We start from the raw sequence: 18,823 nt of genomic DNA on the forward strand, positions 1-18,823 counted from the left end.
TTTTATTATTTATATAAACAAACACAAAAATTAATAGTCAAACGTATCGCAGTATTGACATACCGCGACTGCCTTCACCAGGTCTTTTGGTAACTCTAGTGTCGATAGAGGTATATCACTGAAAAGTGCATATACGACAGTAAGAATGAAAGTCCAAAAAAATATTTTAGGTAATTACCTAACTGATTTTATTCTATAATCCCCATTTAGTCCCAAATAAGATTAAATAATTTTATATAGACCCAATTAGAACACACAACTTTATATGCCTAGACCCAAATTAGGACAAAATATTTTATTTTGCTGTCGCTAATACTCAAACCTATTAAAATACTAATTATGATTTCATTTATATTCCCACATAGGCGTACAAATGTAATACCCTCACCAATTCTCATGGAGTGTTGACATCCACCACCGTGTGACCACTATTGTTTTTATAACCTATGTAACTTGATGACTGTTTGGGTCGACTATTTGAATATTAAAAAAAAAAAATTTCATTATAATATATGTATTCGTACTTGATTATTTATTTTTCTCGTTATTTTTGGAAAGATACCTGCATGTTTTAAAAAATTATCACTTTTAGTTGTTTGTACTGAAGGACCTCATTGATGACGTTAGACATTAGCAATGCCGAAAAAAAAACAACATGGTTATTACATAGCACGGCTGGCGCGTGTAGTGGAGCTTTTACACGCTTGGTCTGTCAACCATTTGATGTACTAAAAATACGATTTCAGGTAAATTTAAGTTGTCTCCCTGGATCCTGGGAGTATATTTATATTTATTTAATATGTTTTATTATATACATATATTATATTATTTTATTATATTGACTACTATAGAGTCTTATAAAAAATAAATAGTTAACTATTAATTATTATTTTTAGTTAAGAGTGCCTTATAAATACATGAGTAAATTATAATTCATAGTTATAGTTTGACTATGATTTTCGCTTGTGAGAATGTTTTGTTTTGATATATTTTAGTTTCATAATGGGAACATTTTGTTTTAGTTGCAAGTTGAGCCATTATCAAGAAATTCAAATAACTCCAAGTACAAATCTATTTACCAATCAATTAATCTTATATACAAAGAAGAAGGTTTTAAGGCACTATGGAAAGGTCTTTTACCGGGACAGTTCTTATCAACTACCTACGGATTAACACAAGTAATTAGTTCCTTTTCATTTAAAGTTCAATCTTTTATACACTTATTTTTTTTTGTATTAAGTATGTTATTTTGTTACACTGTTTTTATTTACTATATACATCTATGTATTAAGTAATACTAGAACTAGGTAGGTTAAATTTTACTAGATATTATATTTAGTAGTTATTTACCAAATAATTGAAGTATAGAGTTGCCACTACCTACTTCAGTTATGTGCGTAAGCTATTTAATTTTATATTGAAGTACTTAATAAGACTAATATCGTTCCACAATAAAGTTTTGTGTAAGTGCCAGGTTGTTATTCTGTGAATGAGTAGGTTAAATATAGTCATAATATATGAATATTTAACTTATTAGAAAACAAAATTACTGTACCATAATTAATATCAAATCAATAAAAAAAAAGTATTTTTTTTACTTTCCTATTTCTATAATATTTTTAACAAAAGAAGTTCTCACTTTAAATATTCAATATTGTAATAATATACAAACTTATAAGAAAAAAAATCAATTCCATTTTCACTTATTTTTGGTAATAGGTTAAAATATCTCCTAAGAATCTTGCTACTATAATAATAATAGGTTAGAATTCATAGTAAATAGTATATTTTTAAAAATGGTTAACTTTGATACATACTTGTTACATTTAGTGTTGATGTAAAACAAGATTGCACAAACTGAATTTAAACTTGTACCGTTGATGATTAATATACTTATTAATAGTTGTAGGTAGTCAATATAAGCCAGATAAATGTATTTATCTCTTCTTTATAAAATATATGAAGATAACCTTTGTTTAACAATACATTTATAATTTTTAGACTAAACTATTTATAAATTGTAACATTTTGTCTTATAATTACAATTATACAAAATAATATAATATAATATTAGGTAATATACCTATGCATAATATATTTGTTATTTTTGATGAGGTTTCCTTTTAATAATAATCAACTAAAATGATGTTTTATATCACCGATTATTAGATGACAGTTTTTTTTTGCCCAAGATCTGAATAGTATTAGGTACCCGCATAGTATAAAGTTATGGATGTAACATTAAACTGTGTTTGTATTATTATTATTAATCTAAGTAACAATAAATATTTTTAATGTACTCATAAAAGATTATTTGCAAATGTTTAAAGTGCTTTAGAAACAATTATTCAGTATGTAAATTAACACTTAATAAAACACTGTTAAAGTCTAATGAGTTTGTAGTCTATGATTAAAAAGATAAAAAAAAAATGATTTTGTGTGAATACATTTTGTTTATGTTGCACATTGTTCAAAAAAAGATACATACTCTTAAATCAGGAATTCATAATTTGCTACATAATATATTATAGTAAAACCACAATAACTCAAATTTCCCCTATCAATTTGAGAAATCAAGGTTCCGCTGTATTCATAAATACTTAGAAGTATAATATAATATCACCTACTATCTATAATCCTAAGTTTTATTGTATAAAATATATTTAATTAATGGTTTTAGTTTTTAGTCTTTCAAAAAACTCTGGCATTTCTATCAATAACTGAGAAAGAATTAAATCAGACGTCAAGTGTTCATTTTCTATGTGGTGTTTCGTCTGCAGCTGCTGCTACTTTGGTGTCATATCCATTTGATGTTGTACGCACTCGTCTAGTAGCTCAAAAATCTAATCAAGTAATGTAAATATATGACTAATTTAATATATAAGATTTTTAACACTAATTCAAATAAGATACAATTAAAAATTGAAAATATTGAAAAAAAATATATCAAACTATTAAAATTATACAGATTGCCTATTTAGCTTAACATATAATAATTTACATATGATTTTGACCAGGTTTAGATTTAACCACGTAGAACCAAACAGAGTGTTTACCATATTATGCATAGGGACTGTACACATTTATTAATCAAATAATAACATGTATTTTAAAAAAGGAAAAATGTCCCAAAACTAATTTTGTATTTATGTTGTAGATTTATGCAAATATGAGAAGTGTGGCCATATCCATGTATAAGACAGAAGGTATATTTGCATACTACAGAGGGTTTTTTCCTACCTTACTGCAAAGTGCTTTGCAAGGCGGTTTCTTGTTCATGTTTTATAACACATTTTCAAAGTTTTCCTCAACGAATACTAGTACTAATACGAGTAAACATTATCTGTCAATGCTAATAATATTAGGTAAAAAAAATGTATGCATTTAACTTTATTTATATTCTTTATAGCCATTCATGACAACCACATGAACAGTGTTAAACAATTCAGCTCTGGATTCATGGCGGGGGTAGCAGCAAAAACAATTGTGTACCCACTAGATGTAACAAAAAAACGGATACAATTACAAGATTTTATTCATTCTAGGGATGGTTTTGGCAAGGTAAACTTGTCTTGTTTTATTATTTTAAAAACGCAAAATGTTTCTACAAACTGAAAAATTTGGATTTCAATTAAAACTCATTTAATTCAATGTCTTTTTTTTTTAGAAATTTATGTGCAATGGATTATTGGACTGTATCTATGTTACACTTCGAGAAGAATCTATTTCTGGTCTATTTAAAGGACTGTCTCCATCATTGATTAAAGCTGGGTTCACGACTGCATTACATCTAACCCTTTATGAACAAACCTTTAAGTTACTTCAACCATTAGTCAACAATTATTAGTTATAATAGCAATAAACCAATTTGATTACCATTCTTTTTAAAAATGTAGTTCGGAAATAAATTACCAAATAATGTACAATTTAAACGTTTATTTTTCTGGTTTTTAAATACAATTGCCAATTAAAGGCCCATATAGTTACATAATGTATAGTATTTATAATTGTAATTTGGCGGAGTCCCTAGACATCCGTACAAATCGTTTATTTTCAAGCAGTCCGTTTTGCTCATCATTTTTCTCTGCCCAATCGTTTTACCTTCCATCTTCGGAACAATGGTTTGCTTTCCTTTGCCAATACTGCAGTAAAAAATAGTGTTATAAGTTACAACAGTTGATATATTTGATTAAATTGTTGCAAAAATAATAATTTTACTGTGATGTCCCCCCCTCCATATTTTTTTTTTTTATATTTTTATTTGAAATAAACAATCTATACAGTTTTGCACAATAAGTTTATATGCTGAGAGTTATTTAATGACATGAAAGTTGTGAATTAAGCAACCACCCATTAGTGACTCTTGGCTATTGATTAGTTAGATTTTTTTATTTTTATTTTTTTTTTGCTTTTTGACCATGAGACGTTAGACGTTAAAGTTTTGTTAAGGGTCACGACACCAGTTTCTTTTTAATATATAAATAATTTATTTAATAATAATAATAATATATTTCTGTAACTGTGTTAGCCCGGTATACGTTTACAAAATATTATTTTTAGACAAATTATCTATTTATTAGGATTCTTTAACTTATATAATATTATGTAATATTATATATTACTATGAACAATATAATTTAAAAAAATTGTTTTAACATTTCAAATTTGGCGTTTACAGAAAGTCTACAAAAAGTCTTCCAAAATATTTTTTTAATAAAAATCAATGTTAATTAGATACACTGATAGAAGATGCCACATTATGTGAGTATAATATTTTATTGTTGATTTCAAAACAACAAAATTCTTGAATAGTAGAATAACTTTCCCAGTAAAGAACTTTCCTAGTTATCGAAAATAAAAATAAATAATAAAAATATGAGCTTACGGATTTGTATGAGAATCAATTCAAACATGGTATGAGTAATTTTTATCTAGAACCAATTCGAACACTTTATTTTTACTTGGGAACCAATTCCAGAGCTTATTGATTCTAGTGAACCATTAAATTAATGAATTGTTTGACTTACCTGAAAAAGTTTTTGCCATAGTGCATGACACTGTCGTAATCATATTCAAACTGATAAGTGGTGTTTTTCAAACTCTGTTTATCAAAATTAGAGCGGTATTCTAAAAAAACAGTAATAATTATTGTTAGATAGGTAAGTACCTAAGGTCCGAGATTTAGGGGATCGCAGCACACATATTTTTCATACGTTTAAGACCAATAAGAAGTGGTAAATAACACATACTTAAGAATGTGCATTGTGCGCTTTTAAATTTGTATACTTGTATGAACTCTGACAAACTATCTAGGCTTTTTAGGAAGTTGATTTTCAATTTTAATGGACTTTGAAATCAAGATTTTTTTCAAAAACCCCATAAAATAATTACATTACACTAATTGTATTTATTTTGAGCACATCTGATTTTAAATCAAAAAAGTGATTCCGAAAGAGCATAGTCTATAAGCTTATAAATAAGTTCAACCATTTTTTCGAAATAACAATCAAATTTCAGGATGTATGTTTAATTTACTACCGCTTTTGCATATTTTTTAGTAGTTTTTATAGTTATGCAAATAAGAATATTATTTCATTTTTCACGAAGTAGGTAGGTATATGGCATATGCGTGAGCGTGCAAGAGTTTCATCCGGTGACGGTTTTCCGAATATCGACTGCGATTATCGGAAACGCACACTAATGTTCATTTTTACACACGTATCACACATTACTACATACTATCAGGTACCATAAATATTAGGTAGCCCAAATGGTCATGTCATATGAATTGCCTAAATATTACTCCTTAAGACATGATACGTTGGAGCCCCCTTAGCAAATTAATAGGTAATATACTTTCTTAATTACGTACGTGGTATGACATTTTCGAAATTAATCTTAACAAATTTATCACGGTCAGATCTGGATTGCTCGTGGAAAACGCCTAGAGCGTGTAATAATTCGTGAATAGGTCGTCCGTCGGTACCTAAGCAATTGGCTCCAGTTTCGTCCGGTGGCTGCAGAGACACAATTTGCGGTCCCCCGTAACGGCCCACGTACGACCAACACCTGTATTGTTAAAATATCAAAAGCAGTCGTATCAATATTAATTGTCAACGGTGTGTCACCGTGTTAAAATATATTAATTGAACGAAAATTAGCTTGAAACAATATTAAAATAAATTTATTGGAAAATTTGGAACTTTGTTACTTTACCGGACACCTTTTATTTTGCAATTTTTTTTTTTTAGATTTAAGTAGTTAACTATACTGAGAACGATGGTGAAGTCAAAATTTGGCGGTCAGACTTAGTTTCGAAGTTATGGCTTAATGAAGTTCGCTATTTTACGATTTTTGCACATTCGCGCGTCACTAGTTTACTGCACCTATTACGAATATTGATTTTTTTTTTTTTTGAAACCTATGTACTTCAACGAGTTAAGAACGACGATGCAATCAAAATTGGATAGCCAGACTTCGTTTTGAAGTTATATGCTTAGGCAATTTCGAATTCTGAGTTTTTACGCATACGCTCAACGCTTTTATTTGTCTTTATGCTATACCAATATTTATTATAAGTAACTATTTTTGCAATTTATTATTAGACAACAGGTCCAGTCTCAAAAATCAAAGAGACGTCCCTTCGCCTACCGGCTCCGGTCACCAGACTCGATGGCCAGTTAGAGTAACATAAATTTATAGAAGTTCCCTACGCTTAAATAGCGAACATTATGGGGGGAAGGGGAATGGGAGGTGACCCCTTCAGGTTCGTGGGGTGGATACCTGTCCAGCAGGCAGATGAATGACCTAAAAAATAATATTTCCAACACTTCAACCACTATCGAAAATCAAACTTTCGGTGTAGACTTGACAAAAAATAATTTACGAAATTTGAAAAAATTATCATGGCTATAAATAGCTCAAAAAGAATCAAAATAGTTTGAAAATTTTACCATGCATGAAAATTGATAATATAAATATTTAGTAAACATTTGATGAGTACGGTTATTTGTTTTGGATATAGGTACAACAAAATAACAAAAATTGATAGATAAAAATTTGTTGATTTAACAATGAAAATCCAATATCATAAACATTTTATAAATTCAAACACTCATAAAAAGTTAATGTTACTTTTCGGTAAACTTTTTATTTGGTTTAGGTAGGAACATTTGTGGAAAGTCTTTTATCAATGTTAGATGATTTTTTTTTTTAATATTGAAATATTAAAAATACATAGGCACAATTTTTTTTTATAAGGATTTTAAGTTCGAATTTTGACAAAATATAACAGATTTAAGATTTAATAATTATTTTGTAGTGAAAAATGTACAAAATGTTCAACATTTATAGCTAAGGATTGAAAATTTAAAATAAGGTTCCACGTAAATCGGTTGTATATAAATTACTTTTTCACAATAATATCATCAAATATACTTAGTAATATCATAAGCTGACTTAGGTACCGTCTTCGCTCAGAATCATTTTTCTTGTATTATGATAATATTATATCATAGAATTCAAATTTAACACTATCCATTACAGTGACCCTAATGTACAGCAGTGCGACACCCACTTTTTTGTGTTTATGCTACTTTAAATAATTAAGTTTCTGGTAATCTCACATGGTACTAAACCATTTGGTACCAAAATTTGCATAGATAAGTATTCATTGAAACTCGGGGAGTGTTTATATATATTAGTTTTTCCGAAATACAAGTTGCAAATAGCAGCTCACACAAGAATTTCATTTTGGCTTACGAAATTTGAATAATGTTTTGTTTATACTCAGTGTTGTCATTGGTGACAGAAATAGAAAATACTTTAAATAGGTACCTTATCTACTAGCTGCAGTATAAACCGATTTTACACAGGTTAAAATTAATCTATCCTTCCATCGTTTTCTGTTTTTCTTCAGTTGAAATATATATAATTCATTTATTATTAATACGTATAGTATATACGAAAACAATTAGGTAGGTGCAATGATTAGTTTTATCGTTTTATGAGCTCCTTAATTCTGGATATATTTTTGATTCAAACACATAAGACACTTAAGATTGGTATTCGTCTTTATGTATATATTAGATACATCAAAGCAAATGCCCATATATATTAAGGAGGCAAATCTAGATTGAAAATAATAAAAGTACCTACTTAATTTTAAATATACTTCATTGTAATATTGTGTTCATAAATCATACGATTTATTTGAATTTTGCTTTTTTTGTAAATATTTTTACTAATATTGTAAAACGATTTTGAGCGAAGAAGATGTGGCAGTATGCCAGTATTTAACTAAGTATACCTATTTGATGATATTACTGTGATTAAAGTAATTTATTTTACTGTTAGGCATAAGTAATACACTACTACAGTAAGTAGATTGAATTAATTATTGACGGTAGGAAATTTTGGAAAAAAAACTTGTGAGGAATCTTGTATTAAATTTTCAAATCTTAAATTTAAATAAAACATTTTTATAAATTTCAAACTCATTCATTTGCAAATTTTCGTAATTTTGACAAATTTTATCATCATTTCAATTTTATACATAGTTATTTTGGATTTACGCTTAACTTTTTTTTTAATTTTCATTAACAACAAGTTATGAGGAACCTTGTATTAAATTGTCATTTTTTTTAATGGTGTAAAACATTTTTTCCTTGTTTTTCTTAACGCTTTTGAAAACTATTGGACATTTTTTACTTTTGACTCCTTAAAGTAACAACTAGATTCACTTTCCTACTAGAAAATATGCTGATGTAGAAAATTGATGCATTTTTGCTACCCCAAAAGGTGATTACAGACGCATAAAAGAAAACCATGCATAAAATCAATACATTCATTGCTCCGTTCAGAATCCAAAATGAATGCTTGTAGCATATTTAAGTACCCAAAAACTACTTGATCGATTTTGAGGATAATTTCAGAAATTGTTCTTAGCGATATCAGTGAAATGTAGAGAGTATAGTTTTAATTAAGTTCGAAAATATACTTAGTCAACAAAGTGGATTACCCATCTCGGTCGAATTATAGTTCACAAAGCGAAGTTCACCGACGCCAAACCGTACGTGCTCGGTACACTAAAACCGAGATACACCTATATTATATTATAATACAGTATTTTATATTTGTTTATTTTTTCATGCTCGAAATCAGGTTATACAGCTAGTACCTACATAATATATTTAAATTATATAATATAAAGTTTGTGTGAAAGTATTAGGTACCCGCCATCGTAATTATATTAAATAAGTAATGAAATTAACGCCATAAAGCCGATAAAAGTATTTTTTTAAATATTTATTTGGATTTAAAATCATCAAAAGGTCGTCAATTTCGTCTCACTTACCTAACTGTATGCAATTTTCTAAGTTTCAACCATATACGATACTACTATAGGTATTATTCGTAGAACAGATCACATAATATTTCATACAACATATTATTATTATTATTATTATATATAATTATCAATCACCCAGAAGGATATTTCACCGGCCATATCAGTAAATAGTCCTTTTCTTTGCCGGTCCATGGTACGAATTTGATGCAAGTCAGAAAGTTGATCGTCCTGATGGCTTGGTATATCAGAATCCGGTGTTCGGTTTCTGCAACGGTAAAACAAAAGAATATTATCGCGATATCAAAATAAAAACTGCTTCGATAATTCGATCGATCGTGTAATCGCATAAACCACGCATGTTGCGCCGTTGCGGTCAGTTTATAATAATTAGGTACCTAACATTATAATATTACCTATATACCTAATAACAATGAAAATAAATGGGTATAAGGATTATTAGAATAATAATTGCATACATACCATAAAGCGGGCTGATCAAATACGGCACGGTGCGGTTGAGCCAGAGTTTCTCCGGGAAAATGTCCCATCGTAGGCCGACCCGCCAATAATCAAAAATCTGTAAACTCAAGTACAATATTATACGTTAAATGTTAAACGGTTAACGGAGTAAGATACGCTGAAACCGCATCCAAGACTATACTCTGTTCCATCTAAGAGTGAACCACTTTCGCGCACGCAGACTGAGCCGCCGAACAGTGCCTCATAGTACAAGGAATAAGGAATAAGAAGTATGCTCAATGATAAGACTGCGCATATTTTTTTAAGGGGCAATGTATAATTTATATAGGCAACCGACAATAAACACAAGGCATTTAATCTTACATTTAATCTTATGCAATGCAGTATGCACAAAAACACAAGACGATGCACATGCGCGAACTAGGACGAAAACACGGTTCGCGTTGATCATACTTCTTATTTCTTATACTATGAGTGCCTGACCCCCCAATACGATGGCTATGACGTGTTCTGTGATTGGCGGACAGTCATCGCCAGCCGTCGTCGGTCGTCAAGTGCCCCTGAACTCTCACCGATGTCCAGATCGTGGTGGGAATGTGCGGAAAAAACGTGTTTTGGTCAGCCGAGTGGTTCACTCTTAGATGGAACAGAGTATAGTCGAGCGGTGCAATACTTGACCGGTGCAGTGGGCTTACCTCGTTGTTCATTGCCATGTCCCCTTGAAATAGGCCAGGTCTTACCTCCGGATCGATGTCCTCCTCAGACTGGAGACCATCCACATCATCTCCTCTTATATTGTATCCGGCTGTAAATCATAATTTTACAAACACATTAACGTAAGCCGTAAGGTGTACTATTATAATACGATATTATATATATTCCTATTTTAGAAAATATCGGCATTTTTTTGGTATTGGATTGAGTCATTCAGTAGCATATCCTTTGTCGGGAGAGGGAGGGGTCAAATCCCTTTTTTAGACCCCCTACACTTGGCCCGAGATAAATAAATAAACTAGGATACTTTTATAATAATATGGAACACAACAATACAATAGGTATTATACTACTCTCTATATTTTTTTCTATTAGACTATTCTGGCTTAGAAAACATGTTATATGTATTAGGTACGTATATTGGTACAAATTATAAATACACACATGCATACGCGCATGGTAGTAGTTACGGTACGTCAGTTGTCGGTACACACATAATATAAATATTGATACGATAATATTCACAATATTTCGGTATTCCCAAGACCGCATTAACACTGGTTGGGATTCGGTTTCGACACTGTATCGCATACTATTGTATGTCATGTTCTTCATATTAATGCCGAGTTGCATGAGAAATATATTTATTTAATAGTTCAATACAATTTAATGAGCCATTACTATTGCGATCACTATTGATTCGTTAAATGTTTAGTGATTATTCATGCACCCCGGCATGGAAATCTGCAGGCTGCCTATAAGCGTCAAGTTTGTCCTATTTATCTATATTGATTTTATGGTAAAGCATAATATTATGGTATTTCGGTACCACTATAGGTTAGTGTTTGAAGTATGAAATATCTCATGAAATATGAACTACATGTGGTGAAATATTTCAAAAAAACGTGAAACATTAAAATTGTATTTAATACAAATATTAATGATTGTTATTTTATTATTTATCAATTACCTATTAACCATATTATAGTCCAACAGTACCTACTAGGTATTATCATTGATATTAATGAAATATGATTGTTGTGGTTGACATATATTACTATAGTATAGGTATACTTATATTATGTATAATATTGTATATTTGATTTAAACATATTTTAAACATTTTTGTATGTTTTTTTGCAAATATAAAAATGTTGAATACCATTTGAATTGTATACTACCAAAGGTTAAGTATATATTTTATTTTTGTTTATCTTTCAATACACGTTGAGTCCCACGGTCGACACGTAGAACGTAGTCGACAACTGTTACGCGGTCTCCAGGACCGCGGTTGACACGTAGGTAGTCGACAATTTGTATTGGTATCTTCATTGGTGCAAATAGGTGGGGGCTTGGGGGACTTAATCCCCCCACCATTTCTGCCAATAGTCCCCCCAGTTCAAAAGTCAGTAATTAGTACTGAGCATATATAATTTTTAGAAAATATTATAGGAGGGGCTTTAGTCCCCCCAAAATAATTTGTCTATTTGCGCCTATGGGCATCTTTATAATTTACTTGATTATCAGAGCAATGCTTCTGTTTTTATTCGTGGTTATTCAGTGAAATGTCTATTTTTTAATGGTGTACTTAGATTTTATTTTCGTTTATTTTTAGCAAAGTAATGGTTATTTTTTCACAGGAAATAGTCGATAGCGACTACGACGCGGCGACGATTGTTTATGTTTACAGCTATATAGTTATTATATCTAAACATTATTATTTTAATATACAGTTATATACTTATATAGTTATTAATGTTATTATATAATGTCTTATATAATTATTTTCGTAATTAATTTACTTATATATAAACGAAAATAATACAAAGAACTTACATCATAATATTATTTCGTATAAATCGTTTATATATTATTATTCATGGCTACAGCCTACAGCCTACAGGTATAAGATATTTATACATTTTATTATATTATTCTATATTAATCATTCAAATACTAAATAGTAAGTAATAATAATAAGTTGGTATGTTGTATGTACCTAGTTAAAAAAGTAAAAACAACCATCACACATCATTGTAAAATCATTAATACATTCATCGTTCCACTCAGAATCTAAAATAATAATTTGGGTGGGTAGATACTGGGTAGATACGTAGCAGTAAAGTTGTTCAACATTTTTTTTGCTTGTTTAATTATATTAGTAAAAAATAATAAAATTAAATTGTTGAGCGGTGAATAGGTATGGTGATGTATATTAACAGGTGTTTTGGCTAAGAGCTCAGGACTGCAATCGATTAAATTATTTAATAATTTATATAAGAAAATATTATTATAATTAATCCGTTTATCTGCGAAATATTGAGTGCTTAGTTCTTCAGCTAACTCTATACCTATCTTCATCGTAATATATTAGATGAAATATCAATCTCCCCTATAAATTGTGACCCATCGTATTATGAAGAAAACGTTTTGTATTTTTTCTATTTGCATAATTTGACCAGATTGATAAGTACTCCATATTATTGAGCTACATTTAACTAATGAACATATTAATGAATAGGTAATATAAAGTTTTTAAAGTGAGGTCGTTAAATTCTCGATAGTTACGTTTTAAGGAATAAAACATTTGTATGCTTTTGTGCTTTTGTTAATGAGTAACATTAATTAAAAATTATTTTATTTTTTAAAAAACATTGTTTTACAGTAAGCTAAAAATAATGCATATTTCTACAAATTCACTGTCCAACTCATAATACTACATATTAAAGTTTTACGTGTAATTACCTAATTAATATTATTTTTTTATATACTGTTTATAATGATATTATATTATAGTATCTACTGCCTAGATTATAGGTATTAATGGTTAGTATAGGTATAATTTTAAATAGAACATTATGTGAAATGCAATACATTTTATGATTTTTATCGAAAAGAAAAAAATTGGTCGATATACTTTTTGCCCATGACATAGGTAAACAGTAAGTAAGTATCTATGTATAATTTTAAATATTAATATTTTCAAAGTCTAATAATACACTCGAAACATTAAATTATTTTAAAGTACAAAACTACAAAACACCCCAAAGATCTTACATAGGTGAATAATAAAGGAAGTAATGGTATAAATAATAAATTATATACAAGCTACCCACAAATAACGAACAACTTTATAATTAGTGCTAGTATTAGCGCGGTATTTGAGTCCGTTGGGACCAAATTATATTATAGCAAGTACCAACTAAAGCTACAATAATATTTCGAACTACGAAAAAAAAAAAATATATTTCCTCAAATTATTGTACATTACTTGGAATGTTGTATAAGAAATTTCCAATAGATAATAGGTTTTAGCCACCTTTATCATAAAATTATGCCCCCGCCGGGTGTAGTTTCCCAATTTTCTCTAGACATTATTCAAATAAAATACAAAAATCCTTATACATTATAGTAATTTACGGTACCAGCGGTACCTATATGAAATTTGATAAATTTACAATTTGCTTTGCTTATATTATTTTTGTTGATTGGTTGTATTTGTATAACTTGTACTTTTGTAGTGAACCTTAGTCATAATATAGTACATAATGTGTTGTGGAAGTTTTATTTTTATTTTTTTGGTACCTAATTAAATGGCATTACTTATTACTATTTTTTTTAGTCAAGTCACATTACTTATTGAGTTAGAAAAGTTACTTAAGCACAATTAAAGTTAAGTACTTCTTATTTTTTATTTTCAAAAATATCACTGTAGTTCAATAATTATCTTTGTTGTTCATACATTAACTAAGTAATGACTTGAGTTAAATGTTTATGACAATCAACAAAGTTAAATGACATAAAACGTTTATTTAAAAAAAAGAATACAATACAATTTTTTGACGAATTGTATTCTTTATATTTTAAATCACAATGCAATTTCCAAATTACTAATTTTTTAATTATTCAACTTCTTAAAAATTAAACTTTATTTTCCAATAGCTATAACTGTCTATAACAAAAATGTTATTGCCAGAAAATCATATTTATATGATGTATTTTAACATATTATCAATATTGGTTCTTAAAATTTAGGTATTGTAAAAAATAAAATAACGAGTAATTTAGTAATTTTTAGTACAAAAAAATACTTTAATAATGTTTAAATTAGGTACTTAAAAAGTAATTTCATTAGAGTAACTTCTAACTTGAGTTAATTGTTACTCCCCAACACAACAACACTGATAATATACTACGGCTAATGAGTAATGACTATAATGAGTAATGCCTATGACTATATTATGGTAAATACGTAATATAGGTACATACTAAATAATACGAATTAAAATGCAATAATCATATCTTAAACAGTGCATTTTGTGTTTTTTTTTAATTACGTTATGGTATAGGCCGTAGGGTAATATTATAATAACATTTTGTGCCAGTCAAAATGTTGATAAATATTTCGTGTTAGTGATCGCCATTTACGGGGATAAAAATATATATTTCTACTTCCATAATATTATTATTCTGCAATTTGTTCTCTAAGACCTATACGTTGTACGCAGGAGACTGAACATACCCTGCAAACTATTCATTTAACCCCACTATGGTTTCCACTTTTTACAAACTATTTTTTAAATATTACATAAAATATTACCTTGAACTTAATTTTGTTTTGGAAACTAATAGCTATCAATGTACGTAAATACTTACCAAATACTAAGAACAACTTAATAAAATACATTATTTGTATTAAAAGGACGTCACATCCGCATCTGTTGTCTCCGTCTTACTTACGTACCTACGATATAAACAAAACTTGTTTACAAAGTCTGAGTATAAATCGTTCAATTTCGGTTCTAGAGTAAAAATACCTATTATAAAATTGAATTGTGACAATATTTATGGGGGCAAGTTGTTGCGTTTTTTTCATTATACCCAATATAACGTTCATTATATTGTTTAGAAATAGCAAAAATGTCAACATTTTTAAATACCTTTAACTTTTAAAAATTTAAATTTTTGAAAAAAAACCCAACGTCTTGCCCTCTAAAATATTGTCATCTTTTAATTTTGTAATAGGTGATTTTATTGTAACGCCAAGATCGAGCGAGTTCTCTCAAACTGCATAAACGCGTTTTGTCTCTGTCGTACGTGTGTAAGACGGAGACGACACAATATGCAGGTGTGATGTCCTTTTAAGTTGTTAAGTTATAATAATATTTATAATAGGATTTAATACTATATAAATGGATTGACCTTGTTATCATGCCACCAAGAAGAAAAAATATAAGTATATACGAAGTTATCTTTAAACTTTAAAGAGCTTTGCGCCTTTGCCTTAAAAAAAATGAATTTACAGTTTACTATAATTGATTATGTTTATTATTGATATATTATTATTAAGTAATGCGGGACACGAACAATTTAATTCTCCATATCCCCACCTCGCTAAAATCTTAAATACTCCACTGGTGTAAAATATTGCCACTAATGCCACTCATCGGGCGTACCACGTATCTGAAACCGTACTTGCTCACCTATAGTTATTTTTATTCTAATATTATTTTATTTAGTTGATATGCCTACAACTTAATACTTAAATACGATGTATAGTATATACATAACATATTAACATATTATAATGCGTAATTGCGACTTTTCACCACTCGTTTCAGAAACTGCACTATAATATTATATTAAAACGCATTCGGCAGCATAAATAATAATATTATATATTATAGCCAATTTTCATATTCCGAACCATTTTTGCAACGCGGTCAGTTGACTTTCTTTCGAGTTGTCACATTTTATTCGTGCTGTGCTCGTGGTTCATTTTGTCTTGAGTTGAATATTGGTTTCGCATTATATGATAAAAAAACTGATAGCAAAATAAATATATAGGGCGATTCAACAAGCACGCTCAAAACCATTTTTTTATTTTTTCATTTAATTATGAATTTAATCAAATTCTAATTTTTGGAATAATATTTAAATATACTTAAATACCTTATTATTATTAAATTATTTAAATTGTATACACTATTTAAGAAGAGTCCTATGATGATACAATCTTCTATTTTTAAAATAATAAAGGGGTTTTTTTACTGTAGAAATAATTTAGTGGATAATTTTTTTGAAAATGTTAATGTACCTAATCCAAAATTCAAGCGAATATATAGTTGCTATGTATTTATTTAAATGTTTATATACTAAGAATATTATAGTCTTTAAAAATGGTTTTACAAAAATATAAAGAAGATGAAATATTGTATCTAGTATTTATTATACTTAATATACACGACCATTTATACAAATTATTAATGTTGATAGATAATATCAATCAATCAATGTTATGTCCATGCATAGGTATTAATTGTTTCATATTTCTTTGTTTTTGTAACTACTTACTTACTTTAACGTGTTTTTACCGGATTTCACTGCGTGTATTGCAGATTAAATCCGGTGAAGTTGGTGTACAAGTAGGTAGGTACGTAATTATTTTTTACTAATCAACTTTATAAGTTTTTATATTTTATTACTTACATGTCAATTATTGTTCCAGGACATCTTACACATTCACAAGTAAATTCATACAACATTATATGACATAATATGTACCTACATATCAAGAACGTAGTTACTGGTTAAGAATTTAAGATTTAAGCTTTAATAGGTAGATACCTATAACTAATAACAATGGGTACAAATATTATTATTAATTGTATTAAAATCATTTTTCAAAGGTACAATCTCAAATTTTAATTTTTCTTTCACTTGCATTTGGGCATGTGACATTACGTAAATATGGGAATTTTATTATCTTTTACCAAGCACAAAAATAAGTCGATCAGACTTGTTTCCAATGATTTACTATTGTTAATTAGGCTTATTTACATTGGAATGATAAAAACGAATAATTTTCTAATTTTTATTGTATTTTCTTAAATTATATTATTGTTCTATATTACAATTATTATGCATTTATATACATAATATAGTTATATACTCATATAAAAATCATTATTATTTTATGAGTGTAATAATTATTAATTAGTCTTATAGATTTACCGATTTATATGTATATTATGCCTTAAACCAGTGGCGTGCCCAGAAATTTTAAATGGGGGGGCAACATTTTTTTTATTATAAGTATTAAATTTCAAGCTTGTTGACTCAACGAATAAAATTAATAATTAATAAAAATGTATGACTCTAAACAGCTGTAATAACTAATAAGTGGTTTTCTGTAGGTCAGCAAAAAAAGACAAGGGGGGGATATAATCCCTAACCCCCCCCCCCCTGAGCACGCCACTGCCTTAAGCTATTTTATATCACCAATAAATTATAATCTATAACACAACTGCGGTATGCACTTCAATCATAACAATTTTAAAAATTGTCTTAATTTTTAAAATGTTGAAACTAGTTGTCTTGGCGCTACGAGGAGGGGTGTTCCTAAATTAAACTAGGGATGTTTTGCTCTCTTCAAAAACTTCCCTAAGTTCGCCAATGTATAAAGTAGGAATTATATTATTACGTAGGTACATGATACGTATTCATATATTATAGTATTTAGATATTTCTCTCTTTTTTCCTTCAATAATGCAGTTGTTTGAAATCTGATATTTATTTACTTTTACATCGTATATTTTAAAACTATTGAGATTTTTCGTTGGACCTATTCACTTAAGGAGTGTACTGTGAAAATATTCAGGTATGAACTTCTGTTTTTCAATTGAGAACCTAATTTTTTACTGCAAATTATTTAGCAGATATTTTTTCTAAAAATTCTAAGATATTAAAATAAAAACTCGAACGGGTAGAACCTAACCTTACAAACGTCTACTGTAAATTATGAGCATTTGAAAACTGTACATCTTTTAAAAATTTTAAAAATATCATAACTTGATTCAAAATTAAAATATAAATAAAAGCCTACGGATGAGCTATATATAATAATCTTACGTCGATTAACTCTAATTTTTAAAAGGTGGTACAAATAGGTGTCTATATAGAGAAAATGTAATAAGTACAAGATTCATCATACATTTTCCCTAGCTATAACAAAAAAAAAGTTTACTGGAACTTAGAAGGTTAAATTAATTTTTTATAATCGTTCAAAGTTAATATTTTGTTGAATTTGAATATTCACCGTACATTTTTATAAATATTTTAAGTTGAAATTTAGATAAAATTATAGATATTTAAACGAAGAATAACGATTTTGGTTAATTTGTTTTAATTTAAAAATATACTCGTAGGTACTTACCACTTTTAAAGCATATTATTATAGATATGTATGTGTGATGATTATGTATATAATTTGACCTTTAA

At 28.4% G+C, this 18,823-nt stretch overlaps 2 protein-coding genes across 6 annotated transcripts in view; one reads left to right on the top strand and one right to left on the bottom strand.

Moving 5' to 3' along the window:
* The window catches only part of LOC100159495 (mitochondrial thiamine pyrophosphate carrier-like), a 5,187-nt gene extending 1,201 nt beyond the window's left edge, over positions 1–3,986 (top strand). For 2 of the 5 annotated variants that reach the window (XM_016808178.2, XM_003247638.4), the window contains exons 2-7: positions 593–746; positions 1,023–1,178; positions 2,681–2,851; positions 3,158–3,206; positions 3,410–3,561; positions 3,668–3,986. In XM_016808178.2, the coding sequence (XP_016663667.1) occupies positions 618–746; positions 1,023–1,178; positions 2,681–2,851; positions 3,158–3,206; positions 3,410–3,561; positions 3,668–3,847 (837 nt within the window). In that variant the 5' untranslated portion in view covers positions 593–617 and the 3' untranslated portion in view covers positions 3,848–3,986. 5 annotated transcript variants of the gene reach the window in all.
* Positions 3,917–18,823, bottom strand: part of LOC100168386 (astacin) — a 20,218-nt gene continuing 5,311 nt past the window's right edge. Inside the window, exons 2-7 of the mRNA XM_001943972.4 lie at positions 10,525–10,634; positions 9,830–9,926; positions 9,485–9,614; positions 5,873–6,069; positions 5,028–5,127; positions 3,917–4,142 (exon numbers count right to left, since the gene is read on the bottom strand). Coding sequence (XP_001944007.1) covers positions 3,968–4,142; positions 5,028–5,127; positions 5,873–6,069; positions 9,485–9,614; positions 9,830–9,926; positions 10,525–10,634 — 809 coding nt within the window. The 3' untranslated portion in view covers positions 3,917–3,967. The remainder of the gene's footprint in view (positions 4,143–5,027; positions 5,128–5,872; positions 6,070–9,484; positions 9,615–9,829; positions 9,927–10,524; positions 10,635–18,823) is intronic.

This window comes from Acyrthosiphon pisum, chromosome X (assembly GCF_005508785.2).
Source record: "Acyrthosiphon pisum isolate AL4f chromosome X, pea_aphid_22Mar2018_4r6ur, whole genome shotgun sequence".
Lineage (NCBI taxonomy): Eukaryota > Metazoa > Arthropoda > Insecta > Hemiptera > Aphididae > Acyrthosiphon > Acyrthosiphon pisum.